General features: G+C 34.5%; 1 protein-coding gene across 1 annotated transcript in view; it reads left to right on the top strand.

The window, feature by feature from the left end:
• The window catches only part of LOC131855209 (uncharacterized), a 42,725-nt gene that overhangs the window by 15,099 nt on the left and 3,433 nt on the right, over positions 1-24,193 (top strand). Inside the window, exons 4-17 of the mRNA XM_059206452.1 lie at positions 7,563-7,701; positions 13,185-13,528; positions 14,329-14,551; positions 15,213-15,358; positions 16,098-16,236; positions 16,403-16,554; positions 17,253-17,391; positions 17,663-17,844; positions 18,238-18,373; positions 19,395-19,559; positions 20,330-20,424; positions 20,621-21,028; positions 22,893-23,009; positions 23,491-23,557. Coding sequence (XP_059062435.1) covers positions 7,563-7,701; positions 13,185-13,528; positions 14,329-14,551; positions 15,213-15,358; positions 16,098-16,236; positions 16,403-16,554; positions 17,253-17,391; positions 17,663-17,844; positions 18,238-18,373; positions 19,395-19,559; positions 20,330-20,424; positions 20,621-21,028; positions 22,893-23,009; positions 23,491-23,557 — 2,452 coding nt within the window. The remainder of the gene's footprint in view (positions 1-7,562; positions 7,702-13,184; positions 13,529-14,328; positions 14,552-15,212; positions 15,359-16,097; positions 16,237-16,402; positions 16,555-17,252; positions 17,392-17,662; positions 17,845-18,237; positions 18,374-19,394; positions 19,560-20,329; positions 20,425-20,620; positions 21,029-22,892; positions 23,010-23,490; positions 23,558-24,193) is intronic.

Raw genomic sequence — 24,193 nt, 5'->3', positions numbered from 1 at the left:
AAACTTTAAAGTAATATAGATTACACATCAGAATAACAGGCTATAATATTAAAAAGATATGTAAATTGGGTGAAATATGATGATATATGTCAAGTAAATGTGGTGCAGACGAAGTGACGGGTTCAGATAGTATGCTAAGGTTGTCTGTAAGAGATTGTTTAGTGATAAGGCCGCCTATTCTACTTATAAAATATCTTATATATAAAATTCTCGTGTCACAGTTTTCGTTCCCATACTCCTCCGAAACGGCTTGACCGATTCTCATGAAATTTTGTGAGAGTATTGAGTAGGTCTGAGAATCAGCCAACATCTATTTTTCATCCCCCTAAATGTTAGGGTAGTCCACCCCTAAATATTTTTTTTATTTTAAGGCAAAACAACGTTTGCCGCGACATCTAGTATATATATAAACTAATGTTTTTAATTTTAATAAACAAAAATAATAATAATGTGTCTTACTTAGATTTCAACTTTAACTAATTGAACCCTAAATTTAAAATTATTTAATTTTAAATACGTCTCGCCTGAGCCGGAATATAGTAATTTCATATGCGGAAGAACTCTGTAACCTACAAATAATTGGACACTATGGCTTCTTATGTAAATAATACTAACTATTATTACTATCTAAGGGGGTAGGGGGGAAGGGAATTGTTTTTTTTTAATGATGATGGAATGGTATATCTGCCTGCGCAAATGGTTTACGTTGGTGGGGTACCAGTGGAGGATGATAAGATGACCATGAGGTCAGGTCAGTTAGCCTATAATGATAAATTTACTAGGCATTTATTACCATGGTTTCCAGGGGGAACATGTGGAGGTCAACTTTACATGGTACTTTGCTGGCATCATCATCATCTGCTTCTTCCTTATCCCATTTATTTGGGGTCGGCGTAATATGCTAGCAATGGAGCTTTTAATCAACGTTACTAACAATCTCATTTTCCCATGGGGATGATTGTTAGTAATGGGGCCATTAGTCAGTTCGACCTCTACGCGAATCTCCAGAAAACCGTCGTGGTCATTTTCTGGCAAATTTGTTGGGCTGACCCGACTTCATGGTCATGTTTTTTTTTAAACTAAGATATATAGAATATCTAGATATATAACACGTAGTAAGATAAGTAAACGATTTTTGAATTTGAATTTGAACAAATTTATAAAATAAAATCAATTCGATCAATAGAAAAAATAATAGATATATTATTATTTCTTTTATATTATTGTATATATAATAATAGAAAATAATAATATAAACTTAAGGTACGACTTTGTACAAAACATATCTCTGCTATTGATTAGGTTTGTAATAAATAAATATGTATATAAATTTGTGTATTTTAAAGCCTGCAAAGCAAGCTGTGTTTCAGTTGAATGGTGAGATATGGCAGTAAAATTACGGGTTCTAATTATATGTGGGTTTATCTATTTTATTTTACTTAAGGCAACTTAATATTATTTATATAACAATATTGGCCTATATTATATATACCTGAATAGAATAGAATAGAAAATCATTTATATAAAAAAAATTACATTGAAGCACATCGAACAGTCATCACATTTTATAATCAACCGGTCATTCGTTATATGATAACGTGATGTCCATAGTGCTGTTTATGTATGTACATAGGCCACGGTTATCGCGAACAATCAACTGGCCCTTCAGATTATTTGTTATTCCAATTAAATAAAAAAAAATCTTAGAAGCATATTTTTTGTTTGTCCGATTAAAATAGATATGTAAAAAATGGCAATAAATGATGCTAATAATGAGTCATAATGACATCATTCGGTTCGGTTATAAATCTCTTTGACCGACTAAGACAATAGTCTGCTACCTTGGTATGGACACAACAATGTTCGGAAGATCCTCCTTTACTCTATAAACTACAACATCGCCATTCATTAAAAAAAATGATATTGAAACCTTCAAGATAAGAGCTTATTCCTTATTAAAAGACCGGCAATATAGTTTTTTTTTGGTCTACTCTAATGCTGTAGGTCGCAGCTATTTCATTCAGAAGTTCATTCCACAATCTAAGTGTACGCGGAAGGAAGCTCCTCTGAAACCGCACTGTCTGAGACTACTTAGGGAACCAAGCATATGGGGATGAATTCCCTGCCGATGGCGAGCGGTGTGACGGTAAAAGCCGTATTTCAGTATATAAAGAAAAAGTTAACACATCGCTTTGTTATGGTCGCGTGTTCGATTCCTAGCACGGTACTAACATTTGTATTCATATGTATAACTGTTTTGAATGAATTAATATCTTCGCAAAAGCTTATATATATTTAAAGATTTACGTATTATATGTAATATATACATATAGGTATTGAAAACGCGTGCACGCCGCGGTATGTCGCTAGTGGCACCATAAGTAGCACTTGCATCCACTTGCCTAATGAACACAAATTCTCAACGCCCCACAATGGTAGGATATATTGGGTTTTGCTTCGAATAATATCTTTTTTGCGAGACAATGGGCCCGGTGGCGAAGTTATCACTCGGAATCTAAACAACGTTGGACTTGTGTGGATGCGACTTATATAAATATATCGATATTAGATAGGCAGCGGCGGAATTAAAAAAAAAACTTACCATGTGTTTCTTAGTATCCGTATATTAATTATTATTAATGTACTAAATGTACAAAATATATATAATGTTACCAATATCATAAACGCGACTGTTTCTGAGTATAGATGGATGTTTGTTACTCTTTCACGCAAAAACCAACAAATGGATTTTGATGAAAGAAAGAAGGAAGAATGAAACATTACAGTAAAGTAGCTTATATATCAGAAAGACACATAGACTATAAATTTAATGCGGCTGAAACTGCGGGCACTGCTAGTAATATATAAATAAGTAAAGTAACTTGTCTTTAACATGATTAGAGAAGGTTGTATTTTATATAAATCTCAATATTACTTAATGTCATTGGTATATTTATTAGGTCATTATAATGGACTGTATGAATATATCTTTATATATTATTTACGAAAGGTCGAATATCTAAAGATAAAACGTAAAATTATTTATATTATTAAAAGAAGTTTAACATGAATAATTTGACTTATAAAGATATTTACCTCTTTCGACGTTTCGACTAAGATGCACTAGCTGTGGTCATGAACTGACTAAAACAAACTAAAATGTAGAGGTATAAAAATATATGTCAAAAATGTAAAACATCAAAAAATGTTTGTCGCCGACACTAACCGAACCCGCGACAATCAGAAGTAAGGCGGTGTACTAAACCGCCAGACTACCGACGCTATCGAATTTATAATATTAGTATGGATAGCATTGATAAATCAGTGATTTTGTAGATTTTTGAATAGTAACCATAGTGTCGCCAACCTTTTTCATCTATTCTGTCCTAAAAGTAGATCAAGGGTAACAAAGCATAAATACCCAAAAGAATATAATATCTCTATGGGCTTAATAAATTATTAAATAAATAAACAAAAATTAATATAAAAGATATTCCACAGATTAGTTTGTAGCAGGTAATGCGCTGTCATGTCCATGCTATTCTTTCCTCAGTTTTCCATTCACATATAAGCTTATGTCAGACAATGCTACTGTTCAGTCGTACTATGTTTCGCGCAGTGACCCCACTGACCCACATCCAAACACATACACACAATAATTTATAAAATTTAACACAAAACTAATTATAGACTTATATGCATTTACCTGATACCGAAATGCATTAAAAAAATAAAGAATGAATGACAATATTTGAAATTGAAACTTTTTTAATTTTAAATTAAACCTCGTTCAATATTATTCTATTCTAAATATTTTTAAAGATTCTTATTTAGAATGATGCAGCAAAGAGTTTGTGAGTAAAATATAGAAAAAAATAACACGATGTTTATGGTTAATGAGAGCAGTGATGTTATCTAATTCAGTGAATGATGTTAATAAAAAAGTGCAGTGAAAATGAGAGTGTACATAACGTTGTTAGTTTGTCTGTTTGTGCATATTGTTATCGGATCGAGAGTTATACTTGTGGAGAATGCGCCCAGTATGTATTGTTTTATTTTTAATTTATTCTATAACAAGGCGTAGATACGTCAAAATTGTGTATATATCTACTTTTTAAAATATTACATTATTCACTTAAAAATGATATTATTGTTTATGATATAAAAATAGGAATACAAAATTTTTCTTTTTTTAAATTATTATTTCTGTGAAATATAATAATAGTAATAATCACTTTGTTGTGTACACAAAATAAATATAATAAAAAAAATAGTATAATATCGAACTAGGAGAATAGTTAAACGCGTTTTTTGTTCGATATATTCTCAATAAAAACAACGTAACTTATTTTAAATAGCATAGTTTACTGCCTAAATTGCCCTTCTTTACTTAGTATAAAAACCCGTGACTGTCTGTTCGCTTATATCTTTTAAATTACGCAACGGATTTTAATGAAGTTTTCAGCGATAGATAGAGTGATTCAAAAGGTAGATTTATATGTGTAACACATATGTATTATAGTATAGAACAGGCCGGGAAATTCAAAGACTTGGAACGCATTCGTGCGAAGTTGGGACGGGTCTAATCGTTATATGTTTATGTAATGTTTACTAACTAATACTATAGCGTGAAAGAAGTAAAACGTTGTTGAAAATATTTATAGTTTTTAAGTTCCCGCCAAAAATATTTTTTTATATATTTTTTTTATTACATGACATAAAGCAAAAGTAAACTGTCGGATACGGTTATCAGCGCTGATTATGGTTTTCCTTGCGTGACTATTATGGGAACGATTTAGTTTACAATTAGTACAATTGCTAGCTGGTTTAGTAGTGGCCTCTATTTTGATTTCTTCTTATTCTTATTAATTCAGAGATACGTTATATACATACATGTATATAACTTATTTTGGGATTGTTATCTAATAGAGACAATGTTTAGTTAAGGAATATGTAACTGAATAAAGATCTAGAGGTTACAGCACGAGGTTTTTCATATGAAGGTTTCTTAAGAGTCGCCAACATGGACCTGACACCCTTTGTGATTCAGGATTCCATAGGAGCCAGTAACCGTTTACCATCCGATGAACTTTATGGTTTAAAAATCTATCTATCTATTTGTAATTGAGTGTTAAAACATTTTTAACTCAATATTTTTTTGTATTTTAATGTACGATTTTTCAAATATAATGAATACAACAGGAATTAGCTAAATAGGCGTAGTAGCTCTTTGCAAGTAATAGTTTACTTATATTCGACAATTCATTTTTATTTATAAGTATGTAATTTGTGATTTCCTCTCACTCCAATTTATTTAGCAAAAAAAAAAATTATTTTCCGAACTATTCTAATGCTGTTGGCCGCCGCTGGCCTTTACAGCTTCACCGAACGATAGGGGGTGAGTGCAGATGGCACCCAGCAGTGCCAAACCCGCGGGACTTATGGAGTGGTTGAGGACCAAATCTTGCCTCACGGATACGACTTTAGTCTGAAGGCACCGAGGCACTAGGGGTTCGAAACTAGACTCAGCCCGTAATTTCGATCCGCGTTTATATCGGTCAGGGGATCGACCGGAGGGGGAAAAGGGGTATATAGTTTTTGCTTCACGTATATAAAACGTAGTAAAAATACTCGTTGGTTCCCTCTAGATATAACGGATCTTACTAACGTGTCTATTATATTTAGTCAAGGTTGTTTTTTGTTTATATTGTAAATAGTTTTTGTATCTTTAATTGCACTCGCCTATACTTAAGTTTCGAAGTAACAAATCAATATATGTATATATACATATCATACATATATTGATTTATAGGATATATAGTATTATATCAGTAAATACATTGTTTTAATTCAAAATACAAAATATATTTATTCATGTAGGTTCAAATATCATTTAAAAATATTTAAGTGCAATAAAGAATATACATAACCTACCGTCAGTTCGGAGTGATTTCAAGATGAGAAGAACTGACAAATTGTAATGTATAAAAATATTATAAAATCTAAGTGAATTTTTGGTTTTTTATATTTTGATGACTTAAGGTTGCGAGGTAACAGATTGAGCTGGTATGGGCATGTTATGCAGAGGAGAATTATGTCTTAAAGAAAGCGTATAATATGAATTTGGATGGATGGAAAGGGAGAGGACGCTCTAAAAAAATAATGAATCGTGTAAAAGGTTGTATAAATAAAAGGAGAGTATGCTCAGATATGACGGTCGATAGAGATCAGTCGAAGAGAATAACATACTGCACCCACCCCAAATAATGGGATAAAGACAAGGCAATAATGATGGACTAATCTTCATAAAATTGATCAGAAAAACGTTTTTTGTTTATATTTATTTCAATATTTATATATCAATAGAACAGTTGTGGTATTATATAGTAATGCACCCCGCATTAGACGAATCTGTATTGCAGGAGTCCACTAAAGAATTGCCAAGTAATATAAACCAATATACTTAATTGAAATACACTCTAAAATTCATTTATGTACTACGTTTTTTATACTATATTAGTGGTAAACCGGCATTCGGTTCATCTGAAGGTAAACCATAGTATCTACATATGAAGAACGACATTTAAATTTACGTAAAATCTATGTACTATATGAGTCTACTGTGACCCATACAATCTGGATGCTATGTTGTATAAATAATAAGTCCAGACTGCTTGCCAGCTTGATTGAATGAGTACACGATGCCTGAGTGTGGACTGATGCTTGCTTGTCTGTATTTGGGTGTACTGAAGGGAAAATGGTATGTGTGGGCGTTATATGAATGCGAAGCGGTGTATAATGCTTACAGCTGTTGTGTGACGTACCGTATACCTATAAATATAGTATATAGTTTTGATATGCATATATTTTTATTGTAATTTTTAATTGTAACTCGACCAACTTCTCATGGATGCTATTACTGAAGAAGTATCTAGTTATTTATGAATAAATATAGAGTAATAATATATATAGTATAAAATATAGAGTCAAATATAGATATTTTATTTATTTTCTTACCGACATTGACTTTTACTAACTAACTAACTACTGACCCAACCAGACAGCTATGGTTGGATACTTCTGCCTCACTTATTCAAGTTTCTAAGCAGCTTTGTAAAATGTGTTTTGACAGAAGAGCGACAGAGTGACAAGTAAATATTAAATGTAATAAAACAAAATATATAATTCTTGGATTCTTGGATGGATTGGAACAATTTTCTGACGTATTAAATAAAAATATCATAATATTCTTCTTTCGATTCACTGACAACTGAATGTAATTGCTGTTGTGGTGAACGGATTTACCGGACTCGACTTTCCGTGTCTAGCTCCCTTAGTGTTCCAGGTGACCCAGTTGACCCACGTGACTCCAGGTAAAGGGAGCTAGACACATTTCCTATTAGCCAGATACAACAGCCTGAAGCTATGTTGTTTTACCTATTATACTTCACTGTAGTAATAATATGTATGTGTAACTACATTAATAATATGTATTAAACGCAGAAGTTTAAAAATACGTAATCCATCTCATGTCTTTGTAATAAATGTTTCTTTTATCACAGCTTGTTTCCGCCGGGTGCTGGCCGGTCGGCGCGCTCTACGCAGCTTCGTGAGAAAGGTGATCAACTGCGAGCGACTGGAGGACTGCAGGAGGGAATGTGCCATCGAGAGGAGATTCCCTTGTGAGAGTTTCAATTACAGGTAAGATTTGTTATGATTTATTATTATTAACACATTTGTAATGATAACTCACAACACAACATGTAGTCAAAAACATCTCTGTAAAAAAACTTCTCTAAAAAATGTAATATGCTATCTGAAATTACGAAAGAAAGAATTATATAACTATTTACAAAAGCATATCTCTTAATATAGAACTTGCATGTTCATATAAGGCGGTTTGTGTCGAACTGTATGTACCCATTCTATAACCACTATACCACACATCTATAACCACATTCCTCGCAAATAAACATATTTCATTTCATTTCATTTCCTATTCCTTACAAAGCTTTTAGAAGCGATTCTAATGTTCTATATCTATGAATATACTAGCTAGCGCCACTTTGTCCGCATCACACTTACATAATATTTATTATTATATTTCACCCAATTTACATAATATCTTTTTAAATTATAGTCTGTGTATTGTTATGATGTATAAGCTATATTATTGTAAAATTTAATCAAAGGACAGTGATAAATATATGACGTGCATAATAATAGGTCGAAAGGTCGTATGAGACTAAATTATTTTGATACGTATCTTCTTCTTCCTTTTAGCTCTGTCCCACTTTATGCGGGGTCGGCTTTCCTAATTTTTCGGTGCCAGGACAATCTGTCCTGGGTTGTCGGGTCGGGTAATTTTTCCGCAGCGACAAGCTTGCTAATACTGGTCCACCATCATTTCGCTCCGTGAAGCCTGTGAAGATACCAGTAGTCTTCTGCGCTTTTGGGGGAGCTTGGCTGGCTACTTTAGTAGTCTGGCTCTGCACGCACAACGGCCCGAATGAGAAGCTAATTGCGGAGACTGGAGTCCAACATACAATACAATACTGGTCCACCAAGTGGCTGGGGACGTCCTCAGCCTCTTTTGCGTTCGGATAGTCTTAAGGCCTTTTTGACCACGTAATCCTCGTCACTACGCATTTCATTTTGATACGTATAATTAGTAAAAATCACGAGTTCTTATCACGTTTTATTTTTATTAACGAATATCGAGCGAGTTTCAATAGTAGCAACAAACGAACATGTGTGAAGGTAGACGCATATGTATGCCCATAAAATGATTTTATTTACCTCTACCTGCTGCACTTCAGTTTACCCGTGATCATGGCGGTTGAAACATTGCCGAAATATCGGGAAATCAATAAATCCCATGATTTTTACTAATTGTACGTATTAATAATGACCGCGTCAAATTTAAAACAGTAAATGATTTTGAGTTTAAGTTTTTTAATATAGCATAAGGGACAAACGAGCTTGCGGCTCACCTGATGGTGACTGATTACCGTCGCAGAGTTCATTAGAACATCCGTTGAGTTTATCCTTTATTTAAAACAAAAATCAAATGAAATCGCGGGTAATAACTTGTATACTTTAAAACGAATGTTTTTAAAGTGTCTCATTTATTCTCCCACGAAGCGTTCGCACTATTGTAATTATTTCCCTGATAGGTACGAACCTGTGACCTTAATTCGCTTCAAATGTATATAATCGACCGTGTAAAAATAGTTTTTATTTAACTAAAACAGTTTTTGACGGCCTCGGTGGCCTAGCGGTTAGTACACCGCCTTACCTTCGATGGTCGCGGGTTCGATTCCTCGTCCGTAACCAAAAGTTGTATTCATGAGAATTAATGTTTGTATTGGTCTGGGTGTTTTTTATGTATATTGTGTTAAACCGACTACTTTAAATCTTATTAATATTATAAATGCGAAAGTTAGTGAGCATGGATGGAAGTTTGATACTTTTTCACGCGAAATCTACTAGACATAGGCTATAATTTAAAAAAATATTATGTATATTGGGCGAAACATAACAATAACTGTCAAGTAAGTATGATGCAGACGAAGTTGCGCGGGTCAGCTAGTATAGTATAAGATCACGGTGTACCCAGATGGGCTCAGTAAGTTGCAATGAGATAAACTGAGATAAAAATAATTAAATTCTGTTAAAACCACTGTTTTAGAATTTAATTATTTTGTACTAGCTATGCTCGCAGTTTCAGCCGCGTTAAATTTCAATAAAAATATAGTTTATGTGTTATTCTGATGCATAAGCTATATTACTGTAAAGTTTCATCAAAATTTAATACATTAAGTAGTTTTTACGTGAAAGAGTAACTAACATTCGTACTCACAAACTTCAGCGTTTATAATATTATTAAGATAATATTTTTCTGATCTGTGTATCAGATACTCGTAATGTAGACGTATGGTAATGAAATCTTAAGCCCTTCTCTATATGCATAATGAACATGTAGGTTATTGTGTAATGGGATATTATTATTTCCATACATATAACATACATCCTACTAATGTATACATTAACTATATAAATGCGAAAATATATCTGTGCATGTGTTTGTTTGTTACCTTTTCATAACTATAAGTACCTTTTTATGACGGCCTCGGTGGTCTAGCGGTTTGGCACACCGCTTTACTTCCGAATGGCGTAGGTTCAATTTTTCGCATGGTACGAACACTCGTATTCATGGGTATAATTGTTTGTGTCAGTTTGGATATTTTATATGTATGTTATGTAAGTATTGAAGAAAAAGTTTATACGTATTTATTTATTTATTTTTATACTACGATGTTCCAAATAAGCATACGGCCCATCTGCATCTGATGGTAAATGGTCACCGTAGCCTATGGACACCTGAAACACAAGGGATGTCACGTGCGGGTTGCCGACCCTTCAAAAACATTAATATACCCTTCCTGAAATACCCCATGCTGTAGTCTCTCTACAATTTATATCAGCAGTCTAGTCCTAGCCTAGAAGAGTATACCAGGATAATTCACACAGCGCCATGTAGTCCCAAGCTATGCACATTTTGTATTATGGGTACTAAACAACTGAATCATACACTTAAATATCTTCTTTAAATACATACGTAATATACTTAGAAAACAGTCAGAGAAATATAAACAATCATACTTATGAATAATGTTTGTACCCCGCGAGGAATCAAAACCGCGACCATCGAAAATAAAGTGGTATGTTAACCGCTAGACCACAGAGCTCGTACAGTTAGAATATGACTCCCTCCAATCCCTCGGTCCAATTCAACCGGAGATCGAAATTACGACGGCCTGAGCCGATGTTCGAAGTCCTAGAGGTTCGCTCAGATTAAAGTCGTATCCGTCAGGCGGGAGTTGGCTTTCAGCCGCTCCATAAGTCTTTCCGCCGGTTTGGAGTGCCATCTATACTCGTCCTCTATCGTCCGGTAAAAGGCCAGTTGCGGCCAACAGAGTAGTCCGAAAAAAAAGTTAGAATATAAAGCCAAATCAATATGACCGGGTACAACAAATTAGGCTGTCTACACACTACCAACCTCGACTACTCACTATCAACGTACAACATCAGCATTGTACTACGATCACCTTGTGTACGCGCCGATAGCGCAGGGACGGACTATGCGGAAGGTTTATACAATTAAATAATTGTGTACACAATAATTAATTAATGTTTTGGGTTGTCTATTGTTTGTATTTGGGCTAAAAGAGTGGGATCGGTCGAGGTTTTTCTAATACCGAGAATTATTTGTGCCTAATTAGAAATTTATTTATTGACTAGCTGAGAACGCGACTTCGACTGCACAGTTCAGTGGGAGTCACACCACATATTAAACTGAATTTAAGCTATTTATTTTATTATGTTTATTAATTGATTGAGAATTATTTGTTTGAAGTTTTCTTCACAATGTGACTCAAATGGGGCCCTGGATTCCAAATTATATATAGATAGATATATAATATATATGTATAGTTTAAGATTAAGATCTAGTCTCCAACAAATTTTATAATATGAGTAGCTGTGCGAGGTTTCACCCGGCTGAAATTTATAGCCATTGTGTTATACTGATGTTGTAAGTTTATTACTGTAAAGTGTCATAAAATTTCGGTAGTTTTGTTTTTGCATGAAACTACCATCCATCTATGCTTCTATACTCACAAGCTTTCGAGTTTATAATTGAGATTATTCATGAATATGGACGTCTCATCTCCGTATCTGTATATTATAAGTTACTAACATAGTTTTATAAGATTTTACTAACACAATATGGATGGAATCTGAATCAAAATAAATAATAATAGGTCGACATTTAAATCTTCTCAGAAATAATAATGGTTGGTATGGTAACAAGATGGTTACCACCTACCATCAGGTGAGCCGTCAGCTTGCTTCCCTTTACAATTACTAATATTATAGACGCGAAAGTTTATGAGTATGGATAGATGTTCGTTACTCTTTCACGTAAAAACTACTGAACGGATATTGATGAAACTTTACAGTAATACATCAAGACAACATATAGGCTATAAATTTCGCGCGAGTGAAATCTTAATAGTAGTTAGTAATTATATATATTTTTAACAATTTATTTCTGTTCTTAGTTATACTACTACGTTTGTTATTATACTAAGTCCATCTCTGTGTAGTACAAACCGAATAATTTGCATAAAAAGATGATGAGAATCATACAGTATGCAATAATGGTTGACCTGAATATGTGTGAGATAATTGGTACAGACCCAAAGGTCGTCGTAACTCACATGTGATTGAGGAGCATTATATATGTACTTATATTTAGTGAATTTCTATTAAACTAAACTCAAAACATATACTGGCCGTTGGTTGTGACTTCGTTTGCTTTATCTTTATCACTACATAACAAAACAAAGTAGCTGTCGCTGTCTGGCCGTCCTTATATATGCTTAAATCTTGAAAACTACGCAATGGATTTTGAAGAGGTTTTTTTTTAATAGATAGAATAATACAAGAGGCAATTTATATATATAATACATGTACTCCCAGGCGCAGCCGGGGCGAGTAGCTAGTATAGTATAATACAAAGTCGCCGCAAGCGAACATACAGCGTACGTTCGCTTGTATCTTTTAAATTAAGCTACGGATTTTAATGCAGTTTCAGCAATAGATAGATTGATTCAAGAGGAATGTTTATATAAATAATACATGCGTGTTATAATATAGAACAAATCCAGTAATTCAATGCAGTAATGTATCCGTGATCCATCAAAGATATAATTGTTACGCTATTGTATTAGTATAAGACCTGTGAAAGTTGTAATAGAAAATATGTATAATTAAATAATTTTATAATCTTCTGCCCACACAAATCTCTGTTATTACAATTTTTGTTTGTCTGTCTGTTAGTTCCGGATCTCTGAAATGGCTGGACTGTTTTTGACGGGACTTTTTTTGGCATGTAGCTGATTTAATGAGTAACTTAGGCTACTTTTATTTTAGAAAAATAATTATAAATTCCACACGGACGAATTGGCGGGTACAGCTAGTAAATAATAAACATAAAATTAAATAATTCTATAGTGCACTACCCATATAAATCTCTGTTTGGCCAATGGTTGACTGGGAGAAAATGGGCCTCATAGTGTTTTTAAATAAGTAATATAAATTATTCTTTTTTTTTTCAGACTGGATCCATCATTCCGTGGTAAAGGCCTCTGTGAACTGATGACGAAACCGATTGAAGCATTTGATATCCAAAGAGACTTTGTAGACGATAAGGACTACGACTTCTACGAAGTAGACCGGAACAGCTTAGAACCCCACTGCCCTGATACCCTCCGAGGACCTGGTCTACTACATTCAGGGTACTTGTCCTCAAAACCCAGTCGGTTACCAGGCTACCAATGGGATAGAAGAGACTGGTATGAAGATCGGTTTAATTATGAGAAATACTATGATGACAGAAGAGGAATCAGGTACAATGGAAGAAGGCGTTATGAAGATAGATTGTTCGTGCCTTATCAAATAGGTAGATCTTAAATATTTATTGTCTTATTTTAATTTTATTTTAATAGCATAATATTAATAAATGCAGTAATAAAATAGAACGCGTTTTTAAGATCATGTTGATTTACACAATTAATGTTTATGAGTTTTATTGAGAAGGATTGCAGATAGCAAATATTGAAACATGAAACCAGCTGTCCCGGCAAACATTGTTTTGCCATATAAAATGTACCAATATTGCTATTAAAAAGTAGGGGTGGTGATAGAAGGGTGAATAATTAGGGTTATATTTATTTTATAATGTCACATTATAAAAAAAAAAATTTGTCCAACAAAAATAAAAAAAACAACCTTGTCATTTAGGGGTAAGAAAAATAGATAGTAGTCCATTCGCATACTAACTAAATATGCACATAAAATTTCATAAAATCGGTCAAGCCGTTTCGTAGTAGTATTGTGACTAACATTGTGATACGAGAATTTTATATATAAAATTAAGACATTGACACACGTAGTAAATCGTATCTAATCGTAAAGGGGTCCCTTTCTGCCACACGATGGCCCCGGTAAGAAGATGCTAAGAAGTTCGTTTCTCTCTCTTGCCACGTTATTTATATACTTATTGGGTTCCCGACATTTTCCTTCCTCGTGATTTTTTTATAATTTTACATATAAATAACTACAAAGTCATGTCAATATAAAAAACAAACGAAAAAAAAGAGCAAATAAAATGTACATATAATTAACAATATATATCTAAGATTTTTTGTGGTATTGCCTAAAAATACGTTAAATTATAAATAATATTTGATTTCATTTCAGGTATGGGCAGAAGCAATGACGAGCAGGAATCTTGGGGACAATATGGGGGCTTTTATGGTGGCCATGATAGTTATTACAAGGATAGGAGCGACTATTACAAGTCTATCAACCATTGGCGATTAGCTGACGACATAGGCCGCTCGACGTATGGAGTCAAACAATACCACAACACGAACTTCGATTATCACAACTTGGGGAAGAATCGATTGTGGGAAAGTCACAGGTATGGTCTATTTAAAATGGCCTCGGTGGTTTAGTGGTTTATCACACCGCCTTACCTATTATGGTCGCGGGTTCAATTCCTCGCACAGTACAAACAATTGTATTCATTAGTGTAATTGTTTGTCTTAGTCTGTATGTTTTCTATGTAAATTATGTATGCATTTATAAAAAAAATGTATTAGTTATGTAATTATGTATGGATGGCATTTATAAAAAAAAAAAAACTCAGTTAAAAAAAATCCCTGGTGTTGCTGCTGTAATCACTTACCATCAGATTAGCTGCTAGTTTGTTTCTAGTCTGTAAACCTTCAGCATATTTTTTTATAACCCCTATAAAGAAAATATGCTGAAGGTTTACAATCATATAATTTCTAAACGCCTCTGCTTCAATTGTTCAAGGAGAAGTGAAACTTGTGAAATAAACTTAATATAATATTTTTTATACTACCAAACATTCGAAACGCTGACAAAAATAACATGAATCCATGACAAGAAAAATGAGTACGAAACTTGACATTTGCTCTTTTAAATACACATTAACAAGGACGAGGCGTGCGACAATCAACATGAAACCGCTACGCACTCATTCTTTGAACAATTAGATAATATTATCAGCTGTTTCCAAGTTGTTGCAAAATACATATCTTACGCTTTATTTATAGATATGGCTATGGATCTTGGAAGAGAGGCCGCTGGAATAGCTCTGGAGCAGGAAGCTGGAACAATCTGGACTATGGAGAGTCTAATTACTTCGATAAACCGAAATATCATTATTATGATGATAGGAATGAAGACCCGAGTGGTAAAGGTAAGTTATTATTTAACTGGAATGGTAAATAAGCTGACGACCCAACGGATGAGTGGTAAGTCGTAACCGTCGCCTATATGAATGTAGAGCGCTACAGATATCACATTATCATGTGATATCCCTAGTAATCATCATGCGTTGCCATTCTGGAGAACTTACATCCACTCTGTATGCTATAAAAAACAAAATGCACACATCGCTTTGTTCATTTTTATTAAAAATGAACAAAAAACAAAACAAAACAGTTATGAATTATTTATTTAATTTTCACGATTATATAGTAAATCCTTCGGATTTAACAGTATGTGGTATTTTTACCATATTTCTACCAGTATTATTCAGTTTGGTTTAGTTATTTTTATATTCTCAGAGTTCTCACCTTAACTTCAAGAAGACGAATATGCTTGTTTCTAAAATACGTCAACGTATATCAGATAAGTCATCAAAATAGCGGTTCCTTACATTACAAAATATCTATAAAAGAAATATTACTTCTCGTCTAACCGGCACCAATACCTTGCGCGGTTTTTTTTAATAATATCACTATTATTAATTGAATTAACATCAATTACACCAATTCTCATTTCTAATAGTCATATATAACATATAATATGTTACTGTCCATTAGTTTTTTCGAGGTATCCAGAAATAAACAATGGTCCTTCGAGCCGGATCTAATTCAACTATGTCTCCATTTATATGAATAAACAATTGACGATTATATTTTGAAACTTTCTAGATTGTTCATCGCGTCGTAGACCCGGCATGTCCTTAGGGTCTGGTGCCATAAGACGGTCCCTTATTGCCCACAATGTGGTTGAGTGTGAAGCAGCCTGCTTTGGCGAAAGGGAGTTCAAATGCGTCTCATACAGTTATAGGTAAGTTTAAGACTAAATTTTAATACATTAAGTTATTAATGGATTTATATTATTTTATTTAATTCCGCTACCATTACCATGTGTAGTACCACAAATATATTTATCGTCCACTGTACAAATTAGACGTATATGTAAAATAGTTAGTTTAATGTGTTTCTTCTTTCAGATATTCCAGTTCGAGAGGCACTGATAACTGTTTCCTAAGTGAAAGACCTTATCGAGGGTTGGAGCTGTCAGCCGACAGTGGTTCAGATGTTTACGCTATGCCGCAAGATCAAGGATGCTCCACAATCAGTCATAAACCTTGGGTTGAAAGTGGTAAGGTTCAATTTTAAGTATATGTCATATATAAAATATTATCATTGGTAAATTAAAATGATTAGTAAATATTCCCTTCTAATGTACGTTCCTTATTCCATAAAATATTTAACCTAAGATCACCACTGTAAATATTATTAAATCATATTTAAAGAAAGAAGCACACGATGAAAAAAACTGATACTTTTTCTAAACGATACTATATAAATTTAGTATTAATGTTATGAATATTGCTGTTTTTTTGGAATATAAGTGAATATTTTTGTGTACATACAGAATATTGAGTATGTAAATTGAGAAGCATCAGTGAGAATATTTGCCTCTTTGAATTTCTCTTGATAAGTCATGACTCCTCATACAGTAAATCGCTCCAATGGCCCGTTTTTGTAATATGTATGTATATAGTTTTAATAACTGCAACCTTTACTCATAATAAATTCCACAATACCATAGACTATGAAAATAACTAAAGTAGCAGTATCAGTATTTGTATACTGTATAATATATACTATGTAACCTTATATGGTATATATTATACAGTATCTGTATAACCTTACGCACGGCATAAGCTGCTGAACTGTTTTGATGCAAGACTCTGAATTTAAGTAAGTATATAAACCTGCCGCTGTGAGTAAGTGAATCTCATTGTTAGTCTAACACTATTGATATAAGTTTCAAGAGTAATGTGTATCTTCTAGAATGTTTCTGGCATGTGCGTTCCGGGGCTGCGGTGAGTGGTGCTGCTGTAAGAGGAGCAATCACAGTCGCTGGTCTCGGTGCCTGTGAAGCTGAATGTATCCGTGCTCATGGATTCTTCTGTAGAGGATTTAGTTTCAGGTAATTTATTCAAAGTATCTCTAGATATTTATATATTTTCTTCTTTAAGTGTGTCTTTTGACATAGGCTTTATTTATTTATGATTTATTAAAAAAGTACATAAGAATGTAAGGTAAAAATTGAGAATCAATATATTTATCTCAGAAATCTTAGTAATTAGTGATTACAATATCCCAGGCACCCACCGAGGCCGTCATGTCAAAATGATATTGATTGTTTTTTTACATCCAATAAAATCTATAAAACTTATGAATAATGCTTTTATTTACAGATTCGACGCTCCAACAATAGGTGATGATTTAGAGAACTGCATCTTAACTTCTTCTCCACCTACTTCGTTGGAAAATAACAGAGGTCTGCGGCCCACGGCTGGACATGAATTGTACTCAAGAGGGAACTACGGAAGAGGCTGTGAACCAGCATTGTATGATGATACACAGCATAGAGAGACACGTAAGTTTACCTTAAATTAAAATCAATCAAACTCTACCTTAAGGTACATATTTCTTCGAGTTTCATACATATCTAATATTATAAAGGCGCATCCATAAAATCCATTCATCCATACAAAGTTGTAACTTGGGACTAGATAGCGTTGTGTGAATTCTCCAGGGTTATTATTATTATACTGAAATAACGGCAGATTAGACTAATCATAAGTATACAATTTGTCTCCTTAATTATCGGTTCTCAGACACACACCATTGTTCTTAATGCTGCATGACGCCAGCAGTGTGCGACGACAGACTAGAGACGACATAATGCTTCCTTCTCATTCCCACATATACTTCAATCTGTATCTGAATAGATCTACATTAATAAAGATATTTTAATTTGATTTGACAGAATGCTACCTACAATACGATAGTGCAGCGCGACTGAAAAACTCGGCGGTCCGGGGTTCGACACGTGTTCGTACAGAGGAGGCGTGTGGAGTTGCATGCACCGATGCACCATTTAGATGCCTCTCTTTCTCTTTCAAGTAAGCATATTTATGGGAAACGAAATTCTTAGCGTTCTATAGATTTACCGCACGGGAAACAGGCCCATCGTGTGGCACAAAGCGAAACTCTGAGCAGTTCTTGGGATCCGGGTGTAGGTTAAGGGGTCCAATTGCCGACGTATGTCAACATTCACGTTCACCGCTCATGGGTAGGGTAGGGTAGGGTAGGTTGGACTCCATTTTCCGCAATTGGCCTCTCATTCGGGCCGTTGTGCGTGTAGAGCCAGGCTACTAACGTAGCCAGCCAAGCTCCTCCCAGAAGCGCAGAAGTCTCCTGGTGTCTTCGCAGGCTTCTCGGAGCGACCTCACCGTTCCGAGGATTTGATTTCGTTGTGTGGTCACTGCTTCGCACTCCAGGATTACGTGAGCGGCCGTTTCCTCGGCTACAAAGCAGCCCCGGCATAGGGGACTGTCTGTAGCACCTATTGTGTACAAATGTCTGTTTAAGGGACAGTGGCCCGTCATTGTCCCTATCATTGTTTTTATGTTATGCCTGTCATATTTCTCTCCATACCACCTTCACCGCTCATATTTCTCTCCATACCCAGCTAAATCTGGTAGGACCCTGCCAGAGCAGCTTTAGGTACACGTTCTAATACAGAATCCACTGCAGTTCTAGTCAGGCTAAGATCTTTTAGAGATTGTAGAGAGATTTCGCTGGTATACCTCTCACATCCACTTCGATTCCATATAAACCACATAGCCATTTTTGTTAATTCGTTTTATTAGTTCGTGATATTTATTTGTTTTTATTGTATAGTCTTTAGGTATATTTATTTTTGATGATACAGTGATCTCTATAAATATTTCACGTTGAGTTTTTTTCGAATAATCTATACATATAAATAAAATTGCAGTGTCTGTTTGTAATATTGAAATAACCATTTTTTACTACATGCATATGAATATAAATACGGTACATACACCAAAATAACATTTTTTTCAATTTTTGACTGTCTGTCTGTGTGTTTGTTATAATTAAAGGTTTTTCTCGTTTCAGTAACAAGGTACCACCAGGCACAGATAATTGTCTCCTATCAGATATCCGTCTCTTCGATCTTCAGCGAGGAGTTGACTACGAGCATTCTGTCGATGACTGGCTTTTCGCATTCGATCTCTTCAATGGCCAGTGCTGGAGGAAGGTACACGGGAAGAACGAGTATGAGTAAGTTTTTTTTATTGTAATTTGAATGGGAAATAAGTTAAACCAAACTAATTGTAAGCCGTCTGCCCCGGGAGATGCTAACGGCTATTGTAAGACTCCTACCTAAAAACTTCAAGATGGTACATCGTCCATCATCCAATGGCATATTCCAGAGATGCTGGATCTAATGGTAGTCCCTATTGCATTTTATAATAGGAAAGCAGCAATTTACAAATATAATTTATTAATTAGAAAAATACATGTGTCGTAGCAAGTAAAAAGGCACAGAGCAGAATATCCAAGAGAGATGGAGCAGAGTAGGTTGTTGTTTAGACGCACGAACGCACTAGTGTTGCACAGTTAACACGCTAGTGTTAAATACAACAGTCCCATTCTATAGCGAGCCGATTATTGGAAAGGCGCTCGGGGACGTGGAACTTCGTCGGGTCAAGTGCGGTGGGGTGACCACCCTCGCCGATGAGACTGATGACTGACGCCTGATGATGCCTCGTTCAGAGGGGAAACACGTGTCGCGATATGGGTGTAGACTCAATAACGGTCGGAATTTGATCACCACTGGAGAAGGTCGTAGCGCTGGTCAGGTTTCTGCACCGAATATTCGTAGTCTCACACATGTTAATTGTAGCGGAATTAAACAAAATAGTATAAATCCATGGAGTAGTGAAATGGACTTCCGCAAAATAACACCTAATTCGATTAAATATCAGCTTACAAAAGCAGAACTTCCATAACTTGTTTCATATAAATCTTGTTTAAAACGTTGTTTTCAGTGACCCGTCAAATGAGCTGCCACGTCCATCAGGCCCAAGTTATGATGACCGTCCTTCAGGCCCTGGAAGACCAGGGTATTTACCCACAGCTGGAGGTAATATCACAATCAAACCAACAGAAAACACCAAAACCAACACAAACAATACAAATGTTTGTACCGAGGAATTGAACCCGCGACCATGGGAAGTAAGGTTAACCACTAGACCACCGAGGCCTCCTCTGGTAGGGAATAAAGAAGAATAACGAGTAGCACTATATGTACATATAAAAAGATAAAAATGTGTTTTCAGATGTGCCATACTCTCCTTCTGGTCCACCAAGCGGGCCTGGATATAAACCCGGGTATATTGAACCCGAACCACCATTAAAACCTGTGTATCCTGAACCTACTGGTCCTGGATTTAAACCTGGTTATCCACCAGACTACAGGCCTTCTGCACCTTCTGGACCCGATTACCCAGTTTACAAACCCGGATTCAGACCAGAACCAAGCGGACCAGCGTATTTACCGGAACCAGGCTTTAGACCGGAGCCGAGTGGGCCCGGTTTTAAACCCGGATATCCGCCCGACTCGGGTTTCAGGCCCGGATATCCGCCTCCAGAACCGGGTTACAAACCCGGGTATTTGCCACACGAACCCAAACCCGAGTATGGACCACCGAAGCCCAAACCAGGTTATCCGATTGATCGTGAAGACAGTAAGTATTTTTCATGTTACTTATGAATATGAAGTATAGAATTCACAATCCCATAACATGAGTGTAAAAATGAAATGGAAAAATAATTTATTAAACACATTTTTAATTATGTAACAAATTTTAGATTCTTTGTGTACCTATTTACGGTCTACTTACGGTCTTTTGAAACAAGAATAGAATAAAAAGAATGTAATTTCATCAAGTAGAATGAAATTACTGGATAAGAGGCATGACATCTTAGTCTTCTGAAATGACAACGCATGAGTGGTATCACGGGTGTCATATGATAACGTGATGTCCGTAGTGCTGTTCATATATATAGGCCATGGTTACTGCTTACCATCAAGCTTGTTAGCTAATTCAATTACTTAAAGAAAAAAGTATGTAATTTTGTCTGTTGCTAGTTTAAACAAACGTCTCTCAGGATCGGAGATCCATAGTAGTGTGTTTAAACTGTCGCCCTATTGTCTCTTATGGATGATAATGGAATGATGCACCAGCCTGCGCTAACGGTTTACGTTGGCGGGGCACTAATGGAAGATGATAAAATTAGAATGAAGTCAGGTCAATTAGGGAAATGGCAATTTACCACGTTGTTTTCAGGGGGAGCCGCGTGGAAGTCAACCTAGAAAGTCGAAATTATTACTAACAATCTCCTTCCCCCCGCTGCCCTATTGTTGTATCTGGCTATGTGATATTGTGTTATCTGTGGTCTGGCTAAGTGTATATCTAAATTTTATGATTATCGGCCGATTTTTTTTTAATTAAATAATAATAAATTTATTTTACAGGACAGCAAGATTACTTAAAACTATTTGATAACAACATAAACTAAAATTCATTTCACGTAGTTAAACTTCAGAATTTAGATTTAGTTTACTATCAATTAACTAACACTTCACTAAACAAAACAGTAATATAAATAATTTATATACAGTTTTATTAAACCTCGAATTCACTATTTTAATCATGGAATTATATAATTTATAGGAAGCATGACAGTCCTCTAGAATGGAAACTCATGCGTTGCCATTCTATCACGTGATAATATGATATCCGTGATGCTGTTCATGTTTGTCGTGACTGTTACCGTTTACCATCAGGTGGGCTGGTAGCTTGTTTGTCCTTCGAATTACATAAAAATATTGAAAATAAAGTAAAGATTTAGTGAATTATATACCTATTAGATATATTTGTCTTTTTATATCAAGATTTATTTAATATTATTAACTAAATATTACGTTTTGTTTTGTGAATATCTAATACACTTTACATTAGTAGTAGTTAGCGTTATTGTAGTTTAGTTAACTGTCATAGTACAAATAATTAACTAATTCGTAACAATTTCTATTTACATTTAAATAATTAATAAAGATATCATGTTTTTTGTTTTATTTTTTTAAGTAATAATTAATTAGTCTGTTTAATTGTAAATGGTGAAAAATAGTTTAAATGTCAATGTTTGCTATAATTGTATTAAATATATTTTATAATGTCAGTGGTTATATTCATATATATGTAGGTGACGTAACCACTTTGAAATGGGCCGTTAGTTTGTTTATAATTCTACTTACATAAATATACATATTGGTATATTTATATACCATTTTGGTATTTTTTATATTTCATTATATTATTACAAGCTATTAGTAGTGACTTTGTCTGTTTTTACATAAAGGATAAGACGAACTTCATAATACAGTCTATCTTCGGACATACAGACAGATACACTTTCTCATTTAAACAATGTCTATGACATATTTTATTATAAAAGTATATTGATTTTCCATTATTTGTTTCTATTAAAAGAAATATTTTATTCGTATTCTTGTCTTTGTATACATATATTTTTCCTGCATTACAGTTGCTGTATCATGGAGACATTTTACGGTATCTGGGTTCCCATGTCGAGCTGGTACCTCATGTGCTCAGAACCAGGTGGCTGGTCATTGGGCCTGTGAACCAGAGGGAGGAGAAGTCGGTAAGTGTTCATTTCATACCAATACAGCTGGAGTCGAGTCACAATGCGAATTTCAAGGCGTTTATGGGCTGAGTTCCCACCAATACGCTGTCTACCTTCATAAAGGAAGATTACTGATGCCGAAAGCAATAATGTACCGGCGCTGCCGTGGCATATTCACATTGTCAGTATAAAGCGAGAGAGAGATGCAATTCACAATTTCTTCCCGGTTGAAAATTTAAGGTAAATACACTCGGGACCATTGCTGGTTTTAACTACGCTTCTTATACAATTAACTTAACCATTGTAGAAATTTTCGGCCGAGAGGAAATGATTGACGAAATTAGGTTCTGGCTCGGGTACTATCGCGGTACCTAGTTGTTCAACCACAATATTATGTGGAAGATCTTCCGATATTTCGACACCCTGTCTTTTGCTATTATCCATGGTAAATTTTCCGTTTATATAATGTATACAAATACACTAATTATTTATATTACAGGATCATGGGATTATTGTTGTGCACCGACCCACCGTTGCGGTTATAGTGAAGGCTTCCATAAACCTTGGTAATATAAGACTCCCTTGAAGTATCTTTTATTAAATTACGCCCTTATCATTATATATCACCCAATTTATATAATATTTTTTTTAATTATATCATCAAAATCCGTTCTGTAGTTTTTGCATGAAAGACTAACAAATATCTTGTCAATTAAATTATTCATGTATTTATAGTTATAACATATTGATACTTAAGTTTTCAATAGTAATAAATAGGCCTAGACAATTAACACAGTGCCATCTAATCTCAGGATAGACAGAGTTTGTGTTGGGTACTACAAAACTGATGCAAATACTTAGATTTTTATTTATAAATACATACATAGTATACATAGAAAACAACCTGACCGATATCAGCAATTATATTCATGAATACAAATGTTCGCACCGTGCGAGAATCGAGTGTTTTAGGTGAATTTAATGATCAGCACCATATCTATTATAATAATGACAATACAAAGAATTGTATAGATTCCATATAAACGATTTTTCTAACATTAATACTGTTAGTAACGTTTGTTCTATTTTTATTAACTACCTGATACATCAGTAGTTCATCATCAGTAGTTCTAGCGTTGAAGTCAATAAATATTTATCTTCTGAGTATAACTGAAAAGATTTCTTACATATACAAGAGTATA

The sequence above is a fragment of the Achroia grisella genome, unplaced genomic scaffold (genome assembly GCF_030625045.1).
Source record: "Achroia grisella isolate CSIRO2021 unplaced genomic scaffold, CSIRO_AGI_Agris_v1 utg1360, whole genome shotgun sequence".
Taxonomy (NCBI): domain Eukaryota; kingdom Metazoa; phylum Arthropoda; class Insecta; order Lepidoptera; family Pyralidae; genus Achroia; species Achroia grisella.
This window is presented reverse-complemented; position numbering and strand designations above follow the sequence as displayed.